At 44.2% G+C, this 18,842-nt stretch overlaps 2 protein-coding genes across 2 annotated transcripts in view; one reads left to right on the forward strand and one right to left on the reverse strand.

Annotated features, from left to right (window-relative positions):
* ZMYM2 (zinc finger MYM-type containing 2) overlaps window positions 1-13,503 on the reverse strand; it is a 94,260-nt gene extending 80,757 nt beyond the window's left edge. Inside the window, 2 exon segments of the mRNA XM_040649623.2 lie at window positions 12,556-12,613; window positions 13,469-13,503. The gene's annotated coding sequence lies outside the window, so the exon portion shown is untranslated.
* A 207-nt stretch (window positions 13,504-13,710) lies between these two features.
* Window positions 13,711-17,707, forward strand: LOC121107122 (translation initiation factor IF-2-like). The gene has a single exon (XM_040649631.2). It carries the CDS (start codon window positions 13,988-13,990, stop codon window positions 15,041-15,043), a length of 1,056 nt encoding a protein of 351 aa, XP_040505565.1. The 5' UTR covers window positions 13,711-13,987; the 3' UTR covers window positions 15,044-17,707.
* Window positions 17,708-18,842: the final 1,135 nt, after the last annotated feature.

Below are 18,842 nucleotides of genomic sequence, written 5' to 3' on the forward strand. Positions count from 1 at the left end.
GAGCTGAATGTAAGTACTTGCATAATTTGGGCTAAACTCAACTATCAACTAATACTCAAAAAGTATTTACAACACCAAAGTAAAAAAAAAAAAAAAAAGTCTTAAAACATTATGCAACTTAATTATAACTACATAGGTCACTCTGAAATAATATCCCCTATTTATTTCCATGGGAACTACAACAGATGCAAGAGCACAATATCACTGTTTGATAAACTAAACTCTCAGCTATGTTGAGCAACACTATTTTTCAGCATAGTAACCACAAGCTCTGCATTTTTGCCAGTGATGAACAAGAGATGGTAAGCCATACTTGTAAAAATCTGCACGAGCAGAGGTGACCCACTGTCACCGTCACCATTGCTAAAGCATGCAACCCACCACCTCACTGTGCTCACATCCACTCTTTGGTCCCCATAAACGTTCAGTAAGTGCCAATGAACATCAGTGGGAACCAATGTTTGTGCACAGAGGAATTCAAACCTTTGCTTCATACATACTTCCATGTCAGACACCATTGTGTCAGACTGTTCCTCTGTTGCCATCTGTCACAAAGCAACAAAATACAATGAAATATTGGTGGGAAGGCTCAATCTCTACTGCCTACCACCAACATCCGCCTCTGATGTTGTGGGCCAACGTAATTAAATAGGAAGCATTACTTCTGGAGTAGCCCACTTACCACAAGTAAGAATTTTCAGGATTAGACTTACGAACCTATTGCCCAATATCACCATTCTGAAAAGCCTGAAACCTTATTACTTCAGCCTAAAGATGCTATTCCAGAGGAATTTACTTTCCAGTAGGTTTGGATCTGCTTCAAAATTTGTTATTTCCCCACAATTTCAAATCTGTATGAAGAAAACATCTTACTAAAATTTACTATAGCACCCAAGATGTGCTTGTCACAGATCTCAAGAAATTGAAAAGCATATGCATGCAAAGACCTGCATACCAGTAATGAAGCTAAAAAGAGTAAGAAAGCAAAAGCAAAGCAGTGAAAGAGCCATTTTGAAGCAGTTGAATCAGCAAGTTGTTTTTTATTCAGAAGATAAATTATTTAGACACAAACTAAGACTGAATGAAAAGTGAGAGGTAGGGAAATGCAAACTTCACTGTCTCCTGAGTATGCCAACAGTACTGCAGCCATCCATGACGTGTGACTACTGACATCTGGTTTCCAACTGACACTTCCAAGAACATTTGAATATCTTTCTTTAACACAGCCTCCTTCTTTGGTCTTCCTAATCAACCTGTACTGAGAATTACTCCCTTGTATGCATGAACGGAATGAAAATTCAGGGTCAGTCTCAAAGTTGATTCTGTTCAGGGTCAATTATGAATTCAGGAGTGTCCAACACACCATGTATTTTCAAGATTACACACAAAGGGGTAAGTAGTACTTGGTGTAACTATTTGTGGCAAATCAAAATCATAATGTTGACTAACTATGACTTAACTATGAAGTTTCAAGACAGTCATACTGACATGCATTTGCCCCCCGCCTTAAATATGCACTTTCAATACATTTCATGGCTGCTCAATCATGAAAATGTGCAGATCAACAAGAACCCAGCATCACTTCTAGCCTTTAATGCCATTATGAATAATGTGGTAGACATTTATTTATTTCTCTCTACTATTCAAGCAGCACCACGCTACTTCAGGGTGTATGTTACCACAAAAGGAATAGAAAGATAGACAAAGAACCCAAGGACCCACAAAAGAAGTTGTATCTCGGTGTTTATCTATTACTTATATTCAAATACGTATCTATTTCCAGGAAAGTAGGTAACACTAAACCACAGCAACAGACTTGAAACATGACCTTAGTCAAAAGGGAGTATATTACAGTAACAGAAGAAATATACTCTACTGAAGATATAAAATAGGAAAAGGACAAGTAAAAAACAAGGAAAAATGGAAAAACTGAATACAACTAGCCTTAAAAAAATTATACAAAAAGACCAAACTGTCAATCAACATCAACCAATTAAGAAATACGCATTGCGTATACAGGAAATACACATATATGTATGTACATTCAATTGATAGATTACAAACAGTCTAGAGAATAGTAAAATTATTTAGATATCTGGACTAAGTAATGGAACACAGGCCACTGGTAACAAAGGTCACAGAACATATTTCAAAAATACCCCTTATACTTGCTCCACAAGGATCAATAAAGATTATAAATTCAGAGATCTGAATTCTGAAGTCCCTAGTTTTTGCCAGTATTCAAGAAAATAAACCAAAATGGTAATAGACAAAGTATATAATCCCTTCAATACAGGTTTGAGGAAGCGCCAAGCTGGAAGTACTCAGGACATAGATGCAACTGTAGCAAATGCTACGAATTTAAATATGGTACAGATACTAATGAAAAAAAGACTAGAACAATTAGTCTGAATGCTCTAACTAATCAAATAATCTACTTCTGCATCTTTCATAAGAGTTAGAGTTGATTTGGCTATACTTTTGATACAGCTGTAGTATAATAATAGTGACTATACTGATCTGTAATTACATACTAAACATAGTCAGCATGCTTTCTTCAACGGTATCACAAAATAGCCCAAGTTGGAAGGGGCCCACAGGGATCAACAGGTCCATCTCTTGGTTTCACATGGGACCACACAACATTCAAAACAAGTGTCTGAGAGCGCTGTCCAAACGCTCTCTGAGCTGTCACTCGGGGCCGTGCCCACCGCCCTCTGGTGCACCCCCTTTCCCTCACCCCCAGCTGCCCCTCCCCTAACACAGCTCCATGCCGTTCCCTCGGGCCCTGTCGCTGTCACACAGAGCAGAGCTCAGCGCTGCCCCCTCCGCTCCCCGTGAGGAGCTGCAGCCGCCAGGAAGCCTCCCCTCAGCCTGCTCTGCTCTGGGCCAAGCACACCAGGGGCCTCAGCTGCTCCTTACACACCTTGCCCTCTAGATCCTTTACCATCTTTGTAGCCCCTCTTTGGACACTCCTTAAGAGCTTTATGCCCTTCTTATATTGCAGGCCCAAGCCCACACCCAGTGCAGGAGATGAAGCCACATAGTGCAGAGCAGAGAGAACAACTTCTCCCCTCACCCAGAGGCAGCACTGGGTCTGGGGCACCCCAGAACACACTGCTGACTCACATTCAACTTGCTGTAAAACCACCAGAACCCCCAGATCCCTTTTCACAGGGCCATTCTCCAGCTTCTCACCCCCAAGTCTGCACACATAGCCAGGATTACACCATCCCAAGTGCAGAATCTGGCACTTGCTCATCTTAATCTCATCTGCCTGCTGATTGCACAGGCCTTTGATTTGTCAAGATCTCTCTGCAAGGCTTCTCTGCCCTCAAGGGAGTCAACAGCTCTTCCTAATTTAGTACGATCTGCAATTGTACTTGGTATGTTTCAGTCCTGCATCCAGATCATTTACAAAAATCACAAAAGATGAGCAAGTTCATAATGTTACCAAAAAACCTGGTACATGCAATCATGTATAAACCACGCAAATCTGGAAAATCAAGCAGGGACTTGTATCCTGTAGGACTACATACTCAAAACCATACCAGTTTACTAGCAAGAACAAGGTTAATTCTGAAAGAAGTAAAAAAAAAAAAAGAATGTATTTCGTTGGGAAGGTTAATTCAGTATGCATAAGGTAATTTTAAGGAGTTTAAGCCATGCATCATACACTTACATGTTATTAATCACAGATTTTATCTAAACAGTATGCTTTATTTTGTGCTACAAGTGAATGTCCAATATGACTTACAATAAAGCACTGCTTATCACTAGAGCGCATCTTCTTGGTCAGTAAATTATATCAGACTCAACTAAAAATGCTGCAAATTTAACAGAATAGCTTATTTTGAAAGAGACTTCTGGATGTCATCTTGGCAAATCCACCCCAGCTCAAAGGAATGTCAAATCAGAAACAAGATCAATGGCAGAAGTTGGGTTTTTCAGCTTACATTCAACAGAGCTTTGAGTATCTAAAAGGATACAGATTTCCCAACCTCTCTAGGACACCCTCTTCCAGTGTCAGTTACCTTTGATATTAGGAATCCTCCTTGTTGCAACCTCTTACCTGTGGGTCATCAAAGTGCATCTCGAAGAGCCTGGCTTCATCTTCTCTATGCCTTCCCATTAAATAGCTGAAGACAAATGACATGTCCCTCTAGCCTTCTCAAAGCTGAATACACCCATCCCTCTCAGCCTCTGTTACACACTCTAACTCTCTAAGCAATGGAGGGACACCAGAATGGACTCCAGTATGTCAGTATCTTCATTATATGGGGGTCAACCTGAAAATGGACTGACCACTCTAGATGGGGACTCAGTTATCACTGTAACAATCACACTTCCCTCAAATTGCTGGCTACAGTCTTGCTCCATTCAGACAAGTATGCTGTTCATCTTCACCCCTACAAGAGCACATTACTCACATTCGCGGCATTGTCCCCCAGAACTCCCAAAACCCTTCCTGCAAAGCTGCTGTCTATCCTATTAGTGCCCAGCCAGTACTATTCCCATACAATTTACAGAAGATGTTATTAGTTGCCAAAAAGGACTTTTAATACTATCCTTGATTGGCACTTCCTTTTGGTTTTTCACTCCTAATTATTTTAATTCAACATGCGATATACACTTCACTAAGTACTGCCCATGATACAAATAAATCTTCATGGACAACTGATGGACATCATTCCTGCTACCTTGCCAGGTTTATCTGATACTGAAATCACAAACCCTTTTTAATAATGCTTTTAAAATTAAATTCTGTTCTTCTTTTGATTTTTTCTATGTGCTTAGGGGGAAAAAGTATCATTCCCTGACACACATAAATGAACAAGAAGTTTGTAGATAGTTCATTTTCCTCTTTTCTTTAACAATAACAGAACTATAACATCAACTAGCAGTCTTAACCAGATTTTTTTTTTTCCATCTGAGGAATACTCAAGCTCAGGTAACAACTTACTATTTTTGACTGAGTACGGACAAGCTTCTTGAACACAGTTTTACAGTCAGCAATCAGCATTCAAGCCATCTACTAATTCAAAATGAAGAAAAACTGAATTTGAGAGTATGTGAGAATATGTGCTAGATACAGTAAAGAAACTCATGCAGACTACAGCCAAACAGTCAATGAAGCCACAAAGGAAATAAAATCTTAACATCAAATGAGATTCAAAATAAAACAGGGGAAAAAAAAACCCACCACCAAAACAGTTCAAGTCCACAATAAGGTAAGATGGACAGGAAATGGGATCCAAGGCAAGAATGGTACAGTCAGCATTCTAAGTGCGACGGGTTTTCTCAGCTGCACTTCCTGATTGGCTGCGAGTTACATTATGCAATCAAAACTCCTGTTTATTGAATAGAACATTTCAACTAATTTCAAAAAGTAGAGGTAACGACCTGAAGATGACCATATTTCTAAGATCTGTCAATCTTTTCCACTCCTCTGTAAGTCATCCTTGCAGACCTTCTCTAAACTCTCCAATTCTTCTCTATTAAAAATTCTGAACTTCATTCAGACCATAATTGCTGTCCAACACACTAAATCAGGCAGAACAACTCAGTGTTTCTAATTGTTAATTCTTTGGGCATAAGCACACAATGACGATCAAACACAGAGAAAATGTTAACAACTCCATAATATATCCAATAAATTAGAACAATGACAACAACCCACCACCACCAAAAAGTCCCTTAATGCGTTCTCCATTTCCTGTCATTTCCAAATAACCTTTTTTCATGCGTGTGTGTGTATATGTATTACAGACAACTTCCTATCTGACCTTTCTAGGTAATATTTGGCTTCTTTAATGAGGAACCACCTAAGAGAATAAAACTTTATCTTATGAATGAACATTAAAATAAACAAACATCACAAACACAGATATACTGATTAGTAATTCAAGAGATGCCTGGTAATTCTGTCCAGCTTAGACACAGTCCTAATCACAGACCAGTTGATTTATTAGTACAGGCCTTCTTTCCCTAGCTGCAAAAAAATAAAAACAAAAATAGAAGGAAGAAAGACACTGATACCACACCCATCCACATATTACAACTTGTCGTATGCCGCTAGGAGCTGAAGTTACGCACCACATCATGTTAGCCACTGTACCAAAACAGAATACGAATGTCTGTTCAAAGAGCAAACAAACTAAACATAAGGGACAACAGATGGAGAGAGACAAAAAAGAGAACACAAGGAAAAAAGCACTACCATCAACAACGGTTAGAATTCTTGTTCCAAGGATGGTGTGCTTAGGTCTCAAGAGTAACAAGAAAGGTATTCATTTAGCTGTTATTTTGCTTTGTTTCCTGAGTTTTGCTTCCTCTGCATTAGTAAGTTGCATTTGCTTTAGAAGGTGCACATATGGAAACCCCCCCCCAGCATGAGGATCATCACAGGAAAAGGGACAGAGGGGTTGAACTGCCCATGATGTCACTTTCCAGAGAGCACTTAAAACCTCATTAACAACGAAATAAGGCCATAATACCATTCATAGCTAAACCCCAAGTTTAAATTAAAGGTAGGTAACCTGCTACTTTTACAACCATAAAATATAACATACAGAAAGACCAGGCAGTCAAAACAGAAAAAGTGTTACTACAAGACAGAGAACAAAGACAAGGTATGAGATGTAGTTACATGATCCATTTAAATAGCTAAATAATAAATATTTAATTGTTTGTTAGCAATTAAGATACAGCTTACTACCTGTTAGAAGAATAGCGTGCTGTGTGCTTAAAACAATAGCTAGATTGTGGGTTTAAACCAGAGGTCTGAAGACAACACCATCTACAAGCGATAGACAGCACGGAGAACTTTCCTCCTGGGAAAAAAGGATTGCCTTTGGGATAGCAGCCTGAGCTAAAGGTCAGGTATCCACAAAAACATGCCAGAAGCACACACTGAGATATAGCTGGAAGAGAGAGCAAGTCTGGAAGAGAGATTTGAAAATCATCCATACAAAGTTGACAGCTGACGTTATAAATTATATTAGAGAAATCTGGTGTAGTAACTGCAGGCAAAAACCAAACTGGAGAGCTCTTACAGACATCTAAACAAATGAACCCCAGGAAGAAAAATCTTCACCAAGCTTTAACTTTTGAGAAAAAAAGATGGTTGCATCATAAATGGGCCTCTGTTCAGAGCTCAGTATACCTATAAGGGCTGCTCTGAAAGTAATGCCTTCTAGTTTATTACATTAGCCCACAACATCAAAGGCAGACATTTGCATTGCAGTAGAGGTTGAACCTTCCCACTATTCTGTTACATGTTGTTGCTGTGCGACAGATGGCAGCAGAGGGACAGTCTGACAAAATGGCACCTGACATGGAAGTGCACATGAAACAAAGGCATGAATTTTTCCATGCAGAAAAAAATAACACCCACGGACATTCCTTGATGTTTGCTGGATATTTATAGAGACCAAACGGCAGATGTGAGCACAGTGAGGTGCTGGGTGGTGCATTTCAGCAGCAGCAACAACAATGCGAAAGACAGTGGATGTTGTCTTTTAGATGGCCACATCAGATTTTTACAAGGTCAGCATGTAGGCTCTTGTTCATCACTGGCAACAATAACACACAGCTAATGGTGGTGACAAAAACACTATTTTTCAATGTAGCTGAGAATTTGCTCTATCAAACAAGTGTTGTTGTGCTCTCTGTACCTGTTGTAGTTTCCATGGAAATAAAGAGGAGGCATTACTTTTGGGTTGACCTATGTATATCGCACAAAAAAGCCTGAAGATCAAGATAGCAATATGCTTACTAAAAAGATTGTGGTACAGAAAAACTGGTCCATGTTTCCCAGAATGACTGAGCCACAATTAGACTAAATCAGAAAATCCTGTGTATATTGCTCTTCTATGGGTTATGTTGTATTTGACCATCTTTTCCCAACCAAAAAACTGAGGACACCATGTAGAAACCCACACAAGCAATTCCATGGTGCCACAGTTACTTGAGTGGATGAAAAACATTTTCTTTATTGCCACCTCCTTAAGAGTCAGATTGGTGAGCTACCTAATCAGTTGATGGTGCCAATATCTAAATAGTGGATGTCTTTTCAACGTACCCAAGTGAATATCATAGAATCATAGCATAGAATCATAGAATGGCCCAGGTGGAAAAGGACCACAAAGATCACCTAGTTTCAACCCCCCCCGCTGTGGACAGGGTCACCAACCATTAGAACAGGCTGCCTAGAGCATTGCCTTAAATACCTCCAGGGATGGGGCATTCACAACCTCCTTGGGCAACCTTTTCCAGTGCATCACCAAAAATAAAAATACTTCCTCCTAATATCTAACCTAAATCTCTCCCGTCTCAGTTTAAAACCATTCCTCCTTGTCCTATCACTATCCATCCATATAAACAGTTGTTCCCCCTCCTGTTTATACGCTCCCTTCAAGTACTGGAAGGCCACAATGAGGTTTAGCTTGGAGAAGGCTCTGGGGAGACAAGCCCAGTTTCCTCAACCTTTCTTCATAGGAGAGGTGCTTCAGCCCTCTGATCATCTTAGCAGCCCTTTAACACAGTATATTAAACAGGGGATAAGATGTAATTAAAATGACTTCCTGCTTAGCATTTGTCAGTAAGAAATGAAACTTACGAGTTGGAATTGTGAGGGTGCCAAGACACTAACAGGTTGCCCAGTGAGGCTGTGAATTCCCCCTCCCTGGAAGCATTCAAGGTCAGGCTGGATGGGACTTTGAGCAATCTGGTCTAGAGCAAGGTGTCTCCGCCTATACCGGGGGGGTTGGAACTAGATGATCTTAAAGGTCCCTTCAAACCCAAACCATTCTATGAGAGGATGAATTATATGCCTCATTACTTTTGTACAGCATAATACACAAATTCAAGCATTTGGAAGCCAGGCTAACAAAAACTGAAGGACTCTGATAACTTTCGTAACAGTTAAAGAGTTTATGGATCTTGACGTACAGTTTACTACAGAGTGTCTAATTAATTTATTTTAGGTAAAGCGGTAACACTTTAAGTGTTAAGTATTCCAAAGATCCAAAGCTACCCTTTCTTCACAACAGCAATGCATATTAAGTAATCACATCACAGAACATCTTAACCCATGATCTTCTTGTGTTACTGATACTCGATATGGTTGAGGAGCACACCAATCATGTCCATGTCAAGACACTACTGCAGCCATCCCGTTCAAAGAGCTGAACGCTTGCTCCAAGTCCCTGTCGCTGCCCTGCAGGTTATTCTCCAGTGGCCAATAGTAGAAGCAGCACAGAAGTTACAATGAAGTTGACTCCAAAACACTTGGGAAGTGCACAGAGGGACAGCTCAAGCATTAGGACAAACTTACAAAGCATTAATACCCTTCAAACAGAGAAATTTCAAAAATGCAATGGTGGCAGCCATATCACTGGCAACTCCCATTTGACCACAAAATTGAATAATTTCTGGTCATTGTATTTATGTTGGACTATAAGTCTGCATTCGTTGTCAGTGTTATAACCACTGACTGTAGTAAACTTGCTCTCATCAAACAAGAGTCAGAAAACAACTTTAACCACTGCCACATCCAATTAATGAAATACTTCAGGTGAAGATGTGAGCATTCCGTAATACAAAGTTATTTTCTAATCCTTCTAATAAAGGACAGATGTGGATCCCTATGTAACTGCTGATATTCTCATCCATGTAGATCCATCATCAACTCTGCATTCAAGAATCCCATGGAATTCTTGTGGAACAGAATTAGATAGAATAATTATGTCTTTGTCTTAAAGTTGATGATTTCCAGAAGCTCACGAAAGATAAGTCTGAAACTGCCAAAACAAAAGAAGTACAAATAAGCAGAGTTGAAGTCAACACAGTCAGAGGGGTCAACTGCAGAAGACACACAATGCAACTGCATTTCAGATTTCTCACACAGCTCTCTTCTATCCAAAATTTCTCTTACAAGTACAAAACACTGACAAGTTCACTCACGTTGCTCCAAAATGAAGAATTTTAATACCAGCAACTAAATTGAGCAGATCATTTTACCACGGCCTGCATAGGTAACCTAAAAGAGGTTAGACATAAGGAATGCTTGACTATTAGGGTGGGACCCTTCCAACTCAGACCATTCTACCATTCATACACCAGGTTAACACTTCCTGACAGCCATATTTGCCAGCAGCACATAGGGTAGTCTACAAATATAGAAGAAAAGCTAAGTTTCCTCTGAACTCTAACCTCACAGAAATTCAGATATCTTGCTGGAACAGCCACCTAATAAGATTAAATCACTTAAACGACGTTTAAAGTTAAAAGCAGCTGAAAAAAAAATGCTTCTGTCTGTTGAAAAAAATCTAACAACTTCTGTAGACAATAGAATTTCTACAGCATACAAGGCTGCAGCAGCCTCATGAGACAAATATTACCTCAAACTTCTCAGAAGAGACATCTAACTCATCTTGTCAGGCTCCTGAACTTCATATCCCAATCTCTTCCTATAGCTAGGCAAATTCATTGTTATCTGTGATGTGCACACCGTCTACAATGAAAGAAGCAGTTCTCCATAAACACTGGATTTTTCCATCAGTAGTAACACTTGATATAAATTCTTCACAGAACTCGTCATTCTGCTTTTGTTGCCGAGTATATTGATTGGTTGTGAATTCCAGCACAAATAGAAAGAACTTCAGTAATTCTCTATTCCTTGAAACCAAAATAAAAACTCCTGTAACAGTGTAAGACTGTTTGTGAAGCAGCTGGACAAAAACATAAAGAAAGCCAGCAAAAGGCTCCAAGAGTTTGTAGCAGTTTTGGTCCCACACCCCTCTGCAAACTTGGGCAAGCTCTGCAGAAGACAAAGAAACTTGCTTTCATTTATTCACTGGCATTCACTGATGCAAATCCCTCTTAGCACATTATTCCAGAGTAAGCAACAGTAGAATGCAATCATATTTAGGGTCAAAGAGGATCAGTAGCAGTAATATACAGCAAGTTTAGTAGATACTCAAAACAGTCTTACTTTTAAAAAGTGATTTGGTTTAACTACATCATCATGTCTCATCACCATCTTCATTTCACAAATTAAAGCTGAGGAGTTTGGAGTGCCCATGCAGTAGTGAGCACAGAATATACGCCTGTCACACATGACAGCATGGCCACAGGATACACTTTTTCATCCGGTCACATGCTTGAGAAAAGACCATACCACCACAACCACAGTTGGTGGAGGACCATGTGCCATCCAGTAGGATGCCCTTGTGCAATATGTTGGTGTAATTCACAGACCAGCTGGCAATTACAGAGGTTTGCTGAATCTTTGCCCTCCAGCTGCGCATGGCAACAGCCTCACCTTCTCAGAGGCAGCCACAAAAAGCTGCAGGATATTTTCCAAGGCAGCTCCAGTCTTCAACACTTTTCTGCTCTCTTCCCATACAACAGACTCCCTCCGCCCACAGTGCTACTTGCCCTGACCCATGTCAGAAGTTACTTTTTTAACATGAAACACCAGGAAAAGCTCAACAGCTGTTAGATTGGAAGGTACAATGAATCAGAAAACATGGCAGCCTTGCATCCAAGGCATGGTAACAACAATAAAAAGAATAACCCTCCTACTGATAACAAGCCATACAAACTCTCAGTGACTTTCACAAGGTTGATAATTTCAGAAACCCAGAATTAATTCAAATCTGGCACCTTCCTCCTAAGAAGCAATGTTTCCACACTGAAATACCCATGCTTTCTAGATGTAAGCCACCAAAAAGTGACCAAGCAGCAGCCTACGCAGACCTGGGAAATCCACCAAGTACAACGGTAAGGGAACAAAAAGCTGCCAAGATGCACGCAGTGGATCGGGCTGCACCCGTGCTCCTCCCGCACGCGGCCCTGAGCGCAGCGCGGCGCTGTTTGTTTTGTTCTCAGCGCAGCAGAAGCCGCATCCCAACAGCTCCCACCGCCTCCATCCACACACACACTGTTACTTTCTCCTCCGCTGCGCTACTTTGTAATCTCAGAAGCTCCCTTTTGCATAGCTCGCAGCAAAGGAAGGTTATGAAACGGGAACGGACCAGGGTTAACCACAGCCCGGTCCTCCAGGGATCTGCAATCAGCCTTCCCTTGGCCTAACACCCAACAGAGCAGTGCTTGAGGAGTACAACACAACAGCCGCTGGCAAGAAGCAGCAAGTCGCTCTACCGCCCCCCAGCCTCAAGGCACGAAGGATATAGGATTGAGGAAAAGGGAAGGGAAAAAAAAAAAACCACAAAAAACAAACAAAGATGGCAGAAGGTGCCTGGCCGTGGAGTTCAGTGCCCGCTTCACGCCTCCAGAGGGCACCCGCGAGGTGCCCCCCCTCCCGCCGAGCCGGGCGGAGCAGCCCGTCTGCCTCCGGAGCGGCTCCGCAGGACCGTCTGCAGCAGCTCCCACCGCGAGGAGGGGCCGCCCCACGGCCACCCCGGGGCAGCAGCTGCCGGGCCCAGGAATGTCCCCACCCCGCCCCGAGGCCCCTCCTTTTACCCCTACCCCTGGAGAACAACGAGCAGGTCTGGCGGGGGCAGAAATAGGTATAGAAATAGCACTCACAATGGAGCTCCCTCTCCTTGCCGCTCTCTGCCAAGGCTGCGCCAAACCGGGCTGGAGCCTGAGGGAAAGACACGGGGTTATCGCGGGGCACCGGGCAGCGCCCCGGGCACGGCTTTCCCTCGCCCCGCCGGGCCGGCACCGCCCGCGTCGCCCACCGCCCCCCGACCGCTAAACACGGGCCCTCGGGGGAAATAAATAAACCAACAGCGCTGCCCCCGGGGCCGCAGCACGGCCACGCCGCCCCCGAGGGGCCGAGGCACCGGGGCGGGGAGGGCACGTTCCGCACTAACTCGCCTCGCCGGGCCCCGAACCCGCGGCGCGGGGCAGCGGACGCGCGGCCCTCCTCCCCCTCCCCCCGCACGGCGCCGCCGATCTGCCCCCGGCCTCGGGTTTGCCCCCCTGCAGTCGGCCCGCGGCACTGCCGCCTCCCGGCCGCCATTAGCGAGCCCCGGCCGAACAATACGGGGGGGAGCGCGGCGGCGGGAGGCGCGCGGCGCTGCGCCGGGCAGCGGGGGAGGCGGGAGGGAGGGAGGCACCCGCCGGGAGGGGGGGGGGGGGGGGGGGGGGAAGGCACCGGGGCAGAACAACGGCCGCGGGCCTGGCGGGGAAAGCGGGGGGGAGTTCGGTAAGAGGCGCTACGCCGACGCCGGCCCTTCCCCAAACGCCCCGGCCCCCTCCCCCAAGACTGCCCCCGGGCCGCCTCCCGCCGCCCATCTCCGGGCGGCGATCTGCGGAGCTGCCCCCGGCTCCGCTCCGCCACCAGAGGGCCGCCCGGCCCGGCGGGGCGCCGCTAGGCTCTTCCATCCCCGCCCCGGGGACAGCTCCGCACCGCCGCCCGCGTGCCCGTCCCCGGCCCCCGCCTCACCCGAGGGCTCCCCGCAGGCACCGAACCCCCCGCGGGGGACGCACGCACTCTGCCTTACTCCTCCGGCGTCTCAACTCTAACTCGGTCCAGTCCCGGGCTCAGCGCAGCTGCTAACGAAGGGGAGGAGGAACCGGGCCAACCGAGCTGAGGAGGGCCCGCCCCCGCCCCGCCATTGGCTGTCCCCGGGGACGGGCTCTCGCGCCGGGCCAGCTGATTGGACGCCCCGCCCGCCCGTCAGCGCCGCCCGCAGCCGGTTGACCCTATGAACTGCCAATCTCCCTGCTGGCCATGCCCCGAGTGCTTCCCACTTTGAGCCATCAGGTTTGAGGAGCCCCAGTCGTAGCCCACCGGCGGGGTGTTCGCTCTCGGCATCGCCGCCGGCGCGCCCGGCCCCCGCCACCTGACAACTCGCACAAGTCGGGCGCGGTGCGCTCCTCCGGCTATCCGCTGCTGTGAGGAAGCAGCGCGACCACCCCGGCGGCGCTCCCCATCATCCCTGCGGGCACCGCACCGCGAAGCTCGGGATGCCCTTCCCGTCCGCGCCCCGACGTGGGGCTGTTGGTTCTTATGGCGCCCCCCGCCGGTCCCGCCTCGCAGCCTCCCTCTGAGCGGCGGGGAACTTGGGGCCACCTTCAGGAGGGACGGCGCGTGCATAATGGCAGCGCTCCCAGCGGGGAGAGTGCCCGTGTAAGAGCCTCCTCTGGGCACCGCGTCTGCCCCGCCGAGCAGCGCCTCCCCGCTGCGGGCGTCCTCCTGCCCCCACCCACTGAGGAAGACGGCGCCATGTCGGCCGCCATGGCTCCTGGAGGAGTGGTGGTGGTGGTGATGGTGGTGGTGGTGGTGGTGTCCTCCATTTTGTCGGAAGCCGCTGCGGGGAGCTTGGGGCCAATGCAACCCAATGTAGGGCGGCCATGTGAGGCGCTCCGGTCCGGCCCCCGGCGGGAAGAGGGGCCGGGAGCCCCTGGCAGCGCCGCGAGGCGGGAGCAGCGCTCCGGGCGGCGACGGGAGCCCAGCGCCGGGAGCCAACTCCCCGCCCGCCCTCTGCCAAAATGGAGGATGCGCACTTCCTTTGCGCGCCGCCGTCCCTCTCTCTGGCCATGGCACCCACGCCTGTTTCGTCGAGGACCTGGGCAGCTCAGCTTCCCCTATGGCGCTCCGGCCCCTCTCAGCCCCATTCCTTCATCCCCTTCTGCCCCGAAGAAGGAGAAAGAGAGGGCGAGCCCCCGCCCCGTCCTTCCTAGCCGGTATCAGCTCTCGTCAACCACGTGGCGCGGTGTCCCTTGGAGAGGGCGTCTCGCGTGCCTAAGGAGCGGTCCGGGCTGCCGGCGCCACCGCCATGCCGGGGCCGGGGCCTCCCGCGCCGCCCCGCAGAGGAGGGAGCTCTCCCAGGTTACGGAAGGGGTTAGCTTTTCGCCACCGGTCATGGTGTGCTTGGCTAACGATATTCTTGTGTGGGAGAGACTAGAGCATTTCTACCGTCTATTGTCACAACAACACAACCCAGGGACACGTGGAAGTCAATGGCTGAAGCCAAACACCCAACGCTACTCCTGGTTGTTGACTGAAATTAATGCCTTTTTCACATCATCCAACCTCTCTGATGGGATTGTGAGGGCTGCTTGATGTTGGAGTAGCAGTGCTCATTCCTGAAAGGAGGGAGCTGCTGGTAGAAAAAATCTAACGAAGCATCTGCTAAGGAGAAAAAATGCCAAGGAGAGGGGTCACTACCTACGTTGGAGGTCTACTCAAATAATTCATAAGCTTTGTTCCATGTTATTAGCCCTGTCCAAATAATCGTGGTAGCCATACAACTGTTGAAATTTCAACACTAAATCTTGTATGTTCTGCCAAACCAGTGGTTCATGACCATGTCTCCTTCATTAGCCTTGAACACCTTGTAGGTTGTAATGTCAAAGCTGCATTTAGTCATCTTTCGCATTACATATGTTCCTGCCTTTCCAGTTGCATGTAGCAGGAAGACATCTTTGTTCTATGATAATGCCTCTACATAGATGTAGTGATGAAGTTCAGAAATTCAAGACCTAAGTGCCAGTTTTTGAGAGCTTTCATGCACAAAGATAAGTGGTAAAATATTCGTGCTTTTCTCATTCAGAACACGTTAAGTGCTACCTATTATTCATAGTTACTCAAAAAAAGTAATTGAAGAGCGCCTTCCTTTTACTACTGCCCTAGCAATAAACATTACTTAAGAAAGTTATCAAATACTTTTATATAGTGATGTAGACCCTTTCCATTGATGTTTTGTATTATGCCATTGTAATAGAATTTTTAATGGTTTGCTTGCGATTTTGGAACTGTACTGAAATAAATTTCTATATAAAGGTCTGTAACTTTAGAGAACCCTAGTCCCCCTATAGACATATAACCCTATTTTTGAATTTATATGTTCAAAAGTAGACACAAATAGTGAAATGCAGCATGTATTTTTTCAATTAATTTTTCAAATGACATCAGGAGGAAGGAGGAAAATGTCCAGACACCTAGTAAGTTCTCCCTGATCTGTAAAATCATGTCGATTATTTTGAAGGACAAACCAGATCAAGTCATTCTATTTTATGTTTTGAAAGCTAACATTAGTTCAAATACTAAGCCATAAAATCTCTTCATGAATGCCACAGATCCAAAAGGGATATATTTATAGGCTCCACAGCACTGTCTCCACGGAAAGGCCTAATGTCAGCAACCTCACTAAAAACATCTTACATATTGACTGGCAGTAGATAAATCCAACAAGGCTGAACTAACGGTATGCTCTATGACTTATAAGAAGAATGACATCCTTCTATCTGTCACAGAGTAAAATTGTCTCAAAAAGCAGTCAACTGTATTTGAACTGATCTTTAAGGTCCCTTCCAACCTTAGTCATTCTGTATGATTATATGATGGTATTTTAAAGAGCTGGTGTTTGAGCAGGAATCTTAGGAAGACTACCAAGCCAACCTCCAAGTGATGCATAGTAAATAGGATCAGAATGCGCACAAAGCTACGTCCTGCCATCAGCAATGTTTATTTATGATTTAAAATAGTGGGTTTTATACCAGAAGTAGGAGTAAACATATCTTGTTTCCGAAAGGGCTTAATCAGCCTGGGTGCTGCTCTGGTTTGCATAAGTGTCATTGTCTCAGTGTCTAGAATGGAGTTCTGAGGACTGAAAATACTTGAACAAGACGTATTTCACTGTTCCATGCATGTAACACTCCAAAGGTAGTGGTTCCTGGAACCCTTCAAAACACGGATTGTTACAGCTGATTTGAAGATTGGCTTGGAAAAAAACTCATGTTTTGAAGGTAAATAAAATGTGAGTTTGTAAAAATGTGTGTTTCCAGCACATGTGGAAGTGAAAGAGAAGTCTAATCCTTTGTAAAACATGTGACCACAACATTTCTTCTATGTCCTTGTTTTCTTCTATATTGTCCTGTCCACAAACCTTATTCTTTCTGTCTTAAACAGTTTTATTTATCCACTATCATATTATTTTCTCTACTTTCTCCCCCTACTATTTCTGACGGTATTTATTTTCTTTTTGTTTATGTCCCTTATCTCACTTATTTGCCTCTATGTAGCCTCAATCCTATTGGCATTTTCTTTGACCATCAGAAAGAAAGATGAGGAAAAACTGTAGTTGGTGGTGGAACATGTTACGTTTTCATGTTCATGGCATAGTGGAGTTCTGGTCTACTAGTTGATTCACCAACACAACTTCAAGAAGTAGCAGCAGAAGGAAAAATATGGGAAAAAAACCAACAAAACAAAAACAGACAAACAAATAAACTCTTTTAAAACACCTATGATCAGTAGCATCTTGATCTTTCTGGGTTTTTTTTTCATAATATTTTCTGTATTGCTGTTTTTGTCATTCATTTGGTATTTCAGCTATTCTTTATAGACTAAGCTCTTAAGATATGACCATACATATGTATATGTTCATACAGTACATAGTACATGTACTCATACTATTAGAAAAAATGAAAAGAATAATTGTTTTCAACAAAATGTTACCTGTGGTTTTCGTTTTGTTTTTTGAGCTATGTATACTTCTCATAATATTTATAATCATATATATGTTTAAATTAGTTGCCATCAGCTGCTTAATTTGCAACATAACCAAAAGTGATCTTTCAAAAAGTCAAATTGTGAGACAGTATACAATATCCTATAAGATTATTATTCATTGCATGCTATACTTTATCTTGGAATGTCCCTTATGCCACATCCCACATTTGAGTTTTGAAAAAATAAAGAGCAACTGGGCAGCCTCCTCACAGAAGTCATACCAATACAGTAAAGACTAAGCATGTAATACCTAATAAGGTGTTGTTTATCCTTTTCTTTAACTTATCCTATCACTTTTAGTGAGTTTTGCAATAATCAACATTATTTTTATTTGCAAATTATTTTTACTCACTTCTAAACTAATGAGGATTTTAGTTGGATAAACATATTGTCTTTATGGCTAAGAAATGACACTGTATGTAGAGCAGAATACAGGACCTTAAGACTGGAAGAGACGTCCTAAGTCAGTAAGTCCAGTTCCTTGCTATTACAGGAAACTGTGTCATATAATCCCTTCCAGAAACTGTTCAAGCTCCATCTTAATGGTAGTTTGATATGTTTACCCCCTACTTCTGTTGCAAATCTGTTCCAGAATTTCATTGTTCTTGTGGTTAGAAACCTTCTTCTAATTTCCCAGCTAAATTTATTCAACAATCCATTTGTTTTTGTGCCAGTATTTGTCCTCTGGTTTAAATAGCTCTTCTCCCCCCGCAGTGTTTACCCCCTGATATATTTATAGACAGTAATCATATCCCCTCTCAGCCTCCCTTTTGCTAGTCCAAACAAAAATCTTTTAGTCTCTTCTTGCTCAACAGATCTTCATTCTCCCACTAGTCTTTGCCCCTCTCCCAACCAAAACTCATCTGTCTGAAACATGGGTTTAAATGTCCATGAAGTTGCATTTTAAATTGAAGTAGTACATTGTACAGTACAGTAATATTTCCAGATCTCCAGAAAATATCTCACTGTTGGGTGTGCACTTGCCTTTTTGCACAACCACATTAGGTAACCGTCATCTAGTCTAGTAACACCTATGGTTTTTTCTACCCTGCTCATTTGTTGGGAAAGTTCTCAGTTAACAGCAAAGTTTTCATTATTCTGCAGGTGTGTGACCTTGCATTCTGTATTGTGGTAGTTTTTGTTTCCATCAGTTCAGTCATCAAGGTCTTTCATTGTTTTTCCACGTCATCCCTCTACAGTTCCATGGTTGCCTAACTCTGTGAAACCAGCCAATGCAATGAACTTGTTTTTCCTTCCTTAACCAAACAGTAAGATCAATCCCAAGAATAAACATGCTAGCAGACACTCTTTAATCTGACACTCTGCTATTCAGTACTACCTGCTGAAT

The sequence above is a fragment of the Gallus gallus genome, chromosome 1 (assembly GCF_016699485.2).
Source record: "Gallus gallus isolate bGalGal1 chromosome 1, bGalGal1.mat.broiler.GRCg7b, whole genome shotgun sequence".
NCBI lineage: Eukaryota > Metazoa > Chordata > Aves > Galliformes > Phasianidae > Gallus > Gallus gallus.

Bases quoted from the DNA above. Each gene is read 5' to 3' on its own strand.
- LOC121107122 (XM_040649631.2), top strand. From the start codon at position 13,988: ATGGCGCCCCCCGCCGGTCCCGCCTCGCAGCCTCCCTCTGAGCGGCGG.